Source organism: Ursus arctos, unplaced genomic scaffold, assembly GCF_023065955.2.
Source record: "Ursus arctos isolate Adak ecotype North America unplaced genomic scaffold, UrsArc2.0 scaffold_1, whole genome shotgun sequence".
Classification (NCBI taxonomy): Eukaryota; Metazoa; Chordata; class Mammalia; order Carnivora; family Ursidae; genus Ursus; species Ursus arctos.
Window position 1 is genome coordinate 73,164,831 of NW_026622763.1, and position 11,105 is coordinate 73,175,935.

The window sequence follows — 11,105 nt, forward strand, 5'->3', positions numbered from 1 at the left end:
GTCCATTCCCTACAAAGTTTTTGCATAACAGTAACTTTATGTCACCCTGATCCAAAGAAGTAAATTCAACAATAATTCGACTAGTTTTTATGGAGCACCAACTATATATGTAGGGCACATGTGGACACAAAGATGAAAAAGCCAGTTTATGTTCTCCAGAATTCACAAGCTAGCAGGCCAACATCGAGTTTTAACTAATGCACTGTTAGTTTCATAATGCAGTCAAATTTCCTAAGTAACTAATGACCTACTGAAAGCACTACTTATTTAACAAAGGCTTTCTTTAATGATTTTCTTTAGTGAATAAACCCTTCTTTAAAGGATTTCTTTAATGATTAGAAATGCCACACTCGTACATACTTAATAGTTGCATAGCCTAAGATTTTATTTTGACTTTTTATTTTGTTCTGTAGTCTGACTTCTCAATGTTACATATTTAAAAATTTTTAATGGCTGTATAATCTTTCAATGTCCCACAGTTCACAGTATTATTATTCTTTAAAAAAAATTTTTTTAGGGGTGCCTCGGTGGCTCAGTTGGTTGAGTGTCTGCCTTAGGCTCAGGTCATGATCCCAAGGTCCTGGGAACGAGTCCTGCATCGGGTTTCTTGCTCAGCAGGGAGCCTGCTTCTCCCTCTCCCTCTGCCTGCTGCTCCCCCTGCTTGTACACCCTGTCAAATAAATAAATAAAATATTTATTTTTTTAATTTATTTGAGAGAGGGTGAAAGTGAGAGAGTCACAGAGGGAGAGGGAGAAGCAGACTCACTGCTGAGTGGAGAGCCTGATGCGGGGCTCAATCCCAGGACCCTGAGATCATGATCTGAGCGGAAGGCAGACCATATGCTTAACCTACTGAACCACCCAGGTGTCCCTATTCTTTTAAAAATTTATTGAATATTCTTTTTAAAAAAGATTTTATCTATTTATTTAAGAGAAAGAGAGAGAGTATGAGCAGGGGAGGGGTGGAGAGAGAGGGAGAAGCAGATTCCCCACTGAGCGGGGAGGCCTGACGAGCCTGATGCAGGGCTCGATCCAGGACCCTGAGATCATGACCTGAGCCCAAGGCAGACGCTTAATTTACTGAGCCACTCAGGCGCCCCTTATTGAATATTCTTAAGTATTTGTTCTTCTAGATCAGAAGTTTTTGAGCTATGTATGGCAGAGCGCTCTGGTTCCAAAGAGGTGTCAGTTTTGGTGAAGAGAGGGGGCTTTGATTATGAAGGGAGACCAAGCAGGCAGGGCTCTGGATCCACCATACCACTTTTCTTCAAACAAAACAGCTTAGCCTTCATCAGTTTCATCAATTTCATATACCAGTAACAAACAATTAAACCCCCATAGTTTTCAGAAAAAGACGTCATTTACATTATCAATTAACTGTGTGGTTTCTGGGAATAAATCTACTGAATATAAGCCAGACTTGTACGTATAATATTTTAAAACCTTATTGAACAGCATTAAAGGAGAGGCAGGTAAATGAAGAGATATACATAGTCCTTTTTAGGAACACTTACTATTGTAATTATCTCTCTACCTAGCCCTTGACACCTGTTGTTGAGCTATGGTGATCTTAGCTCCAACAGGTTTTTTGCATGGAATCGCTCAAGTAGATTTTAATATTTATGTGGAAGATAAAAGACCAAGAATGTCTAAGATACTTCTTTTTTAAAATTTTTAAAAAGTTATTTATTTATTTATTTATTTATTTATTTAGCACAGGGAGAGGGAGAGAGAGAACCTCAGCGCAGAGCCAGATGTGGGGCTCAGTCTCATCACCCTGACTGAGATCTGACCTGAGCTGAAATCCAGAGTCAGATGTTTAACCAACTAAGCCACCCAGGTGCCCCTAAGCTATTTCTGAGGAAGAGTAAGAAGGAGATCTTAAGACTATATATTAAGATTTATTATAAAGCTATAGTAATTAAAATTTTTTAGCAGGGCATAGACCAATTAACCAATACAATAGAATAAAGAACCTAGACACAGAAGCCTGCATATGTGGAAATATAATATATGATGGAAGAGGTATGGCAGATCAGTGGAGAAATGGAACTGGGACAAGTGATCATCTATATGGGGATGAAATTGGATCCCCATCTTGTATCATATCTAAAAATTTCAATTTTACATGAAGAATCTGAACATCAAAAGCAAACTTTACATTTTTATATGAAAATATGGATATTCTGACATCAGAGTACTAAAAAGTACCTCTAAAGCAAAAAAAATCAGAAAATAATCACAATGATTAATCATAAAATGACAAGCATAAGATAAATTGTGATAAATTCTACTATATTAAAATTAAGAACTTCTCATTAAGAAGTTTAATGTGAAAAGGCAAGTTTGGTATATGATATTTGTAAAATATCCACCAATAAAGGAACAGCATCAAAAATAAAAACCTTCTAAAAATATAGGAAAAGACAAGTCAATAGAAAACAGACACAAAATACAAATAGGCACTTCACAGGCAAAGAAACATATATGGTTAATAAACACACAGAGATGCTTAGCTTCACTTCTATTTTTAGTAACTTCAGATTAAGATTACAGTGAGATACCACTGTATTGTGGTAAAATACACATAAAATTTATCATTTTACCATTTTAAAGCATATAATTCAATGGTGTTAAGTACATTCACAATATTGAATAATGATCATCACTATCTAGTTTCAGATCTCTTTCATCACCCCAAGAGGAAAACCCATATCTTTTAAGCATTCACTCTCCATTCCAACTTTCCCCTACCTCCTGGCATCCACTAATCTCCTTTCCATCTCTATGCATTTGTCTATTCTGGATATTTCATATAAGTGGAATCTGCACTATGCAGTCTTTTGTGCCTGGTTTCTTTTATTTATTTATTTCAAAAAGATTTTATTTATTTGTCAGAGAGAGCTCGAGTGAGCATGAGCAGGGGGAGAAGCAGGCCCCCTGCTGAGCAAGGATCCCAATGCAGGACTTCATTCCAGAACCCTGTGATCATGACCTGGGCTGAAGGCAGATGCTTAACCTACTGAGCCACCCGGGCATCCCTGGTTTCTTTTATTTAGCATAATGTTTTAAAGGTTTACCTATGTGATAGCATGTATCAGTGCTTTATTCCTTTTTATGGCTGAATAATATTGTATGGTATGGATATACCACATTTGTTTATCCATTCATCAGATGATAGACATTTGGGGTGTTTCTACCTTTTGGCTATTGTGTGTAATGTTTCTATGAACATAAGTGAGATAATATTTTATACTTATTTAACTGACCAAAAATTAAGGAGCTAATATCAAGTATTGGAAAGACCTCTTCAATGGTATGTGGCTGATGGGGATGTAAATTTGTTTAACCATGTTGGAAAACAACTTAGCATTATCTTGTGAAATTGAACTTTGGTATCCTCTGTGATCCAGCAATATCACTCCTAGATATATACCTAGAGAAACTTTAGCACGTAATTACCAGGAGATTTATACAAGAAAAGTTAATAGTAGTACTGTTCCTAAGAGCAAATAACTTGAACCACTCAGATGTCCATCAAAAGCCATTTCTTTCAAGGAATCTTTTATAAAGGGAAGGAAAATAATGGAACAGTAGTGGCAGTTGAGTTTCCTCTGTCTCTCTCTCTCTTTTTAAAGATTTTATTTATTTATTTGACAGAGCACACAAGCAGGGGGAATGGCAGAGGGAGAGGGAGAAGCAGGCTCCCTGCTGAGCAGGGAGCTTGATGCGGGACTCAATCACAGAACTCTGGGATCATGACCTGAGCCGAAAGCAGACTGAGCCACACAGGCATCGCTTTCTCCTGTTTAAAAGAGAAAAAACTCTCTAGGTGGCTCAGTCGGTTAAGCATCTGCCTTCGGCTCAGGTCATGATCCCAGGGTCCTGTGATTGAGTCCTGCATCGGGCTCCTTGCTCAGCAGGGAACCTGCTTCTCCCTCTGCTTGCTTCTCCCTCTGCCTGCCGCTCCCCGCGCTTATACTCTCACTCTTTCTCTCTCCCGTGCTCGCTCTCAGGCAAGTAAAGAAATAAAATCTCAAAAAAAAAAAAAAAAAAAAAAACAACCCAGGAGAAAAACTAGCATATTTGTGTGCTAAAGAACTGATTGCATTGATAAAGGGGTGGGTTGGGTTGGGTTGGGGTGGAGGCCTTGGACAGTTTACTGGAAAACTTGATTTCTTAGACATTTAGCCTGGATTTGTCTCAAGTTCTGGAGGGTACTGTACATACCCTCCAGAACCTATTGTTCACTTTCCTTTTCTAAACTACTGGATCAAATAGAGTATATCTACTAAGTACTCAAAGAATATTTGCTGTTACCTATTGTAACTTGTATAGAGAATTTGATTGCTCCACTTTCCATATCACCACAGAAATCTGATCCAACTTACCAAATGCCTCCATTCACAAATTATTATTCAGCAGTCAAAATGAAGTAACTGGAGTTACAGAAAGAAACATGGATGAATCCTAGTAACAAAATGTTGAGTGAAAATGGTCAGTGGAAGAAGAAAGACCACATGTAGCACGATATCCTTTTTTAGACTGTTTAGATACAAGCAAAATTAAACAATATGTTGCTTAGACATACTATATATGCGATAACATGAATGCAGAAGTACAGAATTTAAGATAATGATGACCTCTGGGAGGAAAACGAGGAGAAAAGGAGCACATAGATCTAAATCACTGGTAATCTTCTAGTTCAGTGGTTTTCAAACTTGAATGTGCATCAGAATCACCTGGGGGGCTCATTAAAACTTGGATGGCTGGGTTCCACCCCCAGAATAGGTGTGGTGGTGGGGCGGGGTGTGAGGCCTAAGAATATGCATTTCTAACAAGGTCCCAGGTACTGCTAATGCTGCTCTTTTGTAACCACAGTTAGAGAACCACTTCTAGTTGTTAGGTTGCATTGTGGGTTCACAGGTGTTGCACTGCATTTTATTATTAAGTGAACACAGTATTTAAATGAAAAAAAAAAAAAAAAGATAGCCAATCGTAGACCAAAGATGAGAGTGTTTCATGAAGCAAGGATTAATATTAATCCAGTTCTGGTCTCCAGAGCCATCCACCCCAAAAGAACTAAGTTTCCATAACTAAAAGCAAACTTGAAAAACACTGCTGTAGAAGAACTGCAAGACCACTTCAAACGAAAATTACTAACAACTACTTTGAGAAATAAAGTTGAAGGTTGATTCTTCCTTATCAGTGACAACAGACTGCATGTCACCTCTCTGGATCTCAATAATCTTTGACAAAGACTTGGTACATAACAAATCTACCTCCTTGGTTAATTCAACAAAAATTGTGTTTAGAGAAAAGATTCCCATTAGTTTGCTGATTTTTATTCTTCCCTCAAGTGCTGTAGGTAATTATTTTTCTTCTTTTCTCGCTCCTCCTTCCAGATTTATTGGGTCCACTTGGTTCTGAGATAAAATTTAGATGATATTTCAAATCCCTACGTTGACCAGGGCGTATGTAGAGCGCATACTGTGTCCTGCAATGTGCCAGCCACTGACTGGGGTTTGAAAGATGCCTGAATGTAAAATTCTTGCCTCACAAGCAAGTCAGCCTAGAGAGGAAAACAGATCCACAAATACAAAATCACAACCCAAAGCAGGTCACACAGGATGTTATACAAAATTCTATCTGCTTTCATAAGCTCTCCCGAACCCTGTTCCTTTAATCTATCTTTCTCGCGTGCTTCCACTCTCACAACCACAACGTCCAAGGCGGGGTCAGAACGGAGGCGCCGGCCAAGACGGCAGAGGACTGGCGTTCAGAGCCCCACCTCATTGGCTTTCCGGCCGGCCGGAAGCGGCGGTACGCCCCGGCTGCGCATGCGCCCCTCACACGTGCTCCAGAACGCCCCCTCCGCTGCTGCGGCCCGGCCGGCATCATGCTGCGAATTTCTGTCCTGCGGCTGCTAGGACGTCCGGGAACCAGTGGAGTCTCGCTTCTGGAGTACATTAGCTCACGCCACTACAGTTCGGGCCCTCTCGGCGCCCGCGACGATATTCGCGGCGCTCGCGCCTTCTTCACGACACCCATTTTCTACGTGAACGCGGCGCCGCACATTGGACACCTGTACTCGGCGCTACTGGCTGACGCCCTGTGCCGCCACCGTCGCCTCCGAGTTCCCAGCGCTGCCGCCACGCGCTTCTCCACTGGCACAGACGAGCATGGCCTGAAGATTCAGCAAGCAGCAGCCGCTGCGGGCCTGGCTCCCACCGAACTGTGCGACCGAGTATCTGCCCAGTTCCGGCAGCTTTTTCGGGAGGCTGGCATCTCCTCCACCGACTTTATCCGCACCACCGAAACCCGGCACCGGATCGCTGTGCAGCATTTCTGGGGACTGCTGAAGGCCCGGGGTCTGCTCTACAAGGGACTCTATGAAGGTTGGTATTGCGCCTCCGAAGAGTGCTTCCTGCCTGAGGCCAAGGTCACCCGGCAGTCGGATTCATCAGGGGATTCGTGTCATGTATCTCTAGAGAGTGGGCATCCCGTATCCTGGACCAAGGAAGAAAACTACATTTTCAGGCTTTCTCAGTTCCGAGAGCCGCTTCAGCGGTGGCTGCGGGGCGACCCTCAGGCAATCGCTCCCGAGCCATTTCATCGCGCGGTTCTTCAGTGGCTGGAGGAGGAGCTGCCGGACCTGTCTGTCTCTCGAAAGAGCAGTCACTTACATTGGGGCATTCCTGTGCCCGGGGACGATTCTCAGACCATCTACGTATGGCTAGATGCCTTGGTCAACTACCTTACTGTAATTGGCTACCCAAATGCTGAGTTTAAATCTTGGTGGCCAACCACCTCTCATATCATAGGCAAGGACATTCTTAAATTCCATGCTATCTATTGGCCTGCCCTCCTCTTGGGGGCCGGCATGAGCCCACCACACCGCATCTATGTCCACTCTCACTGGACGGTCTGTGGCCAAAAGATGTCCAAAAGCTTGGGTAACGTGGTGGATCCCAGGACTTGCCTTGATCGCTATACTGTGGATGGCTTCCGATACTTTCTTCTCCGGCAGGGCGTCCCCAACTGGGATTGTGATTACTATGATGAAAAGGTGGTTAAGTTGCTAGATTCTGAGCTGGCAGATGCTTTGGGAGGTCTCCTGAACCGGTGCACTGCCAAAAGAATAAATCCTTCTGGGACCTATCCGGTTTTCTGCACTACCTGCTTTCCCAGTGAGCCAGGGTTGGTGGGACCATCAGTTCGTGCTCAGGCAGAGGACTATGCTTTGGTGAACGCAGTGGCCACTTTGCCCAGGCAGGTAGCTGACCACTATGATAACTTTCAGATCTATAAGGCTCTGGAGGCAGTGTCCAGCTGTGTCCGGCAAACTAATGGCTTTGTCCAAAGGCATGCACCATGGAGGTTGAACTGGGAGAGCCCAGTGGATGCCCCCTGGCTGGGTACTGTACTTCATGTGGCCTTGGAATGTTTGCGAGTCTTTGGAACTTTGCTCCAGCCTGTCACCCCAAGCCTAGCCGATAAGCTGCTATCCAGGTTGGGGGTCTCTGCTACGGAGAGGGGCCTTGGAGAGCTCTGTTTCTTGCCTCGATTCTATGGACATCCATGTCCTTTTGAAGGGAGGAGGCTGGGACCTGAAACTGGGCTCTTGTTTCCAAGACTAGACCAGTCCAGGGCCTGGCTAGTAAAAGCCCATAGGACCTAGAAACTTAGTTCTTAATTGGCTTGTGGTAAAAAAGCAAATGTGTTATTTCCTTATTTTGCATTTTCAGGAAAGTTATACTAATGCTTTCTAAAGTGTTGCATCATATGAGCACATAAACAATGTCCCTGTGAAAAGAGGTTTGTCGCCTTTCAGGTGCCTACCCCCTACTCTTCAGTTCTCGGTGCCCATTAACCACTATCCTTTGTACACCAGTGTCTCTAAGATGTCTCCAGGGTAAAGATGGGTAAGAGAAAACTTTGCTGATACTATTCCTTCTCATTGTGCCTCCTTCCAAGCCACAGTTAATGTTATTTGCCCAGACTACCTCTTATGGCTTTTCATTGGCCTGGCCTCTGCTGGGCAAATTAGTGAAGAGTGGGGGTTGGAGGCCCCCTACCTCAGCTTTTACAGAGTAGTCCAACTTTGTTATACATGTTGCGTTTCCTATTAGAAAGATTCTTTTATGAAACCTTTAAAAACCAGTGTCCTAGACTAGATGATTTTTGCCCATGTTTATATTTTCAGTTCTTACAGCTATAACTGTACTTTGTTAGTTAATAGTCTAATGGTTGTGCTTTGTAACATTACACTTCAACCAGTAGATGGCCCTGAAGTCTCACGTATTTAATTACTTGACATTGACATTTCAGAATATTTAGAATAAATTAGATTTCTGCTTTCTAATTATGCAGAATTTAAATTTAAGGAAAAATTTTATTGCTTTTCTTAAAATAAGGGAGAACTGTAGCCACTACTATTTTACATAAAGCAATAAAAAAAGATCAGAATTCTGTTTTTTTCTAACTACTGAAAAAGGACATTTACTCTATTAAATGTTTAGTAAGCTAATAAGTAAATGTATCAAATTTGGATTATCTGTGATAAGTTATAAAACTCTCGAGGTAGTTGGTATGTTAAAAATTTTAAACTTTAATAACATTAGTTTTACAGATAACAATTTAAAAATCTGTAAACAGTTCAAAATAGTTAACTTTTTAAAAAAAAATTTTAGTCATAATTTTGTCAGCACATATATAATTTACCTTATATGATTTCTTTTGGTCAATCAGAATCTATAATACAATATATAGGCATTGTGTGAATAGTTTTAAATGTTAATACATTTACTTTCAAGTACTTTTTACTGATTATTTCTTTTGCTTTCTTAACTTAAGTTATTAAAGTTTAAAAGTTCGTGAGTACCTTATTCAGATCTGTTCTGTTGAATTTGTTGAAGGTGATGGTGAAGGGAGGAAATGATCAATGAATGCTCCAGGAATCTCAAACTGGATTTAGGGATTTCTCCAAGGCTCCATAAGAGAACATCACAGAGAAGATGTTAAGGTATCAATTTATACAATGACTACAACACAGTAAGCCAGCGTTATATCTCATAGATGATTGGACAGCTAGGCCAAAGTTTAAAATGAGAACTTGCCTTGAAATATCCATTCTAAGCATAGTAGCAAGCAGAGAGGGCTCACTGTGAAGTAAACTATTGTGCTGGAAGTTTCCCCAGATTTATTCTAGGTGCTACTGTTCAGCTCCAGTTTCTGTTCATTAATCAATGTGGTGAGAGATTTCTGGTTGCTTGGAAACATTGCTTAGAAAAGAATGTTGAAGGCATTCTAAAGATGGAAGGACCATTTCTACAAATGTTCTTTCAGACCCTCCTTATTCTTCATAATGGAATCCTGGGCTTTCCACATGACATATTCTAGTTACATGCTGGGATTCTAGTTACATGCTAGGGCTGATTACTCGGGCCTAGGAAGGAGTATAATATTTGCTAGGGCTGGATGGAGCAGAGTGGTGAAAGAGATGAGATGTGTTTACATGAATGAACAAAAACAGACTTGGAAAACCAGTGGAATGATAACCTCTGCCTTTGAAGTCCCCTTACAGCAGTCTTACTGGGCCTATCATGAAAGGAGAGACAGTGTCTTCCACTTGACTGTTCTTTCCTATGGCCTAGTGCTAGTCAATATACTGGACCTTGGCTTGCTGGGTGTTAATGGAGTTCCTTTTGTGCAATCTCTCATTTTATAGGCACTTAACTGGCTACCAGAATATTTATGGTACCAAAGGGCACAAGAAAATAGAGGAACCAAAGAAGAGAGGGCATAATTAATACAGAAGACAGGATACTTTGAATGAAGAAGTGTGGATCTGAGTTACTCTGTTGTGATACAGAAGGTGAACCAGTTGGATTGTGTTGGAGGCAAGATAGGTAAAGCAGGAAGCCTTTGGGTTTTTAGTTGATGTGTTCAGTTTGATCCAGCAGTTTAGGAATGGCAAGTGGAGGATAGGTGAAACTTAAAACTGGAGGGCATGTACTTTCCAGAGAGGGCATCTTGTGGATCCCTTGACAGAAAGGTTTCTCCCAAATTACTACCTTGAGGCTCTTAATATTCATTTTGGGGTATTCTTGGGGGCAGAGTTGCAAACGGTGATAGAGCAGGTGTTCACAGGATGTCACATTCATCTGTCAACTCAGTAGGCTACACCCCTATCAATGAAATCATGCAAGAAGTTGTGGTCAATGTATATGTTAGGTGGCATCACTGTATATGGAAAACCATTCTACAAGTGAACTCACAGATTAGGGACCTCAGAAGTCAGAAGACCCATGGAGGTCAAGAATAGGCAGGAACAATAAATAGATACAATCCCTGATTTCATTGAGATCTCAAAGTTATTCAGAAGTAGGCCTCGTTATTTTTTTTAACAACCTGTATGACCTCGACAGGGGCTGAGAAAAGCCTGATAAGTTGAATATTAAGTTGATGTCAAAGTACTCATGAAAGCCTAGGCAGGAATGGGACGTAAGACACATGTCTTTTTTTGCACCGTTGTAGCTGTGACTGGGACATAGCTCTTTATTTTTAGTTTTTAAATAATCTCTACAACCAACATGGGGCTCAAAATTACAACCCCAAGATCAAGAGTCAGATGCTCTGAATGAGCCAGCCAGGCACCCCAGGAGATAGCTCTTTAGATCTGGGAAGTTCCAAGACTGAAGTAAAGCCAGTGGTTGGTCACGTTGTGGGCCCCCAACTAGAATCCTTATAATCAGGAAGTAGCTTGGGTAGCAGGTGGCAGTACCAAGCATTCAGCAGATTCCTCCTTGGGCATTGTGGTAGGAATGGTTTCCTGGATCTCTGACTGCCTCACATCTGGTAAGTATGTAGTTGCATTGTTGGCCTGCATTAGTGTAACCCTGAGTTATGGGGAAACCTCTTGACTGAGACTTAGTCCATAAAGCTGCTTTATGATGAATTAAAATTGTGTCCTGGAGGCAATTCTCCATTATCCATAGTTGTACCAGTTATAGATCAACTGTTCTTGTTGGTGAAGTCTGGGGTACTGTAAACCTTGGTGGGTCCTTGTCCTCATCTTTTGCCTTAGTGAATAATATGAGTGG

The 11,105-nt window shown here is 41.5% G+C and overlaps 1 protein-coding gene and 1 non-coding gene across 2 annotated transcripts in view; both read left to right on the forward strand.

Moving 5' to 3' along the window:
• Positions 1-4,555, forward strand: part of LOC113250623 (uncharacterized) — an 87,366-nt gene extending 82,811 nt beyond the window's left edge. The window contains exon 7 of the transcript XR_006408761.3: positions 4,374-4,555. This is a non-coding gene — a transcript (uncharacterized LOC113250623). The remainder of the gene's footprint in view (positions 1-4,373) is intronic.
• An 852-nt stretch (positions 4,556-5,407) lies between these two features.
• On the forward strand, positions 5,408-8,888 carry MARS2 (methionyl-tRNA synthetase 2, mitochondrial). Its single transcript, XM_057303736.1, has one exon. The coding sequence runs from the start codon at positions 5,900-5,902 to the stop codon at positions 7,679-7,681; it is 1,782 nt and encodes a 593-aa protein (XP_057159719.1). The 5' UTR covers positions 5,408-5,899; the 3' UTR covers positions 7,682-8,888.
• The last annotated feature ends 2,217 nt before the right edge of the window (positions 8,889-11,105 follow it).

What these genes read in the sequence shown, in the direction of transcription:
- MARS2 (XM_057303736.1), top strand. Translation starts at nt 5,900, where the DNA reads ATGCTGCGAATTTCTGTCCTGCGGCTGCTAGGACGTCCGGGAACCAGT.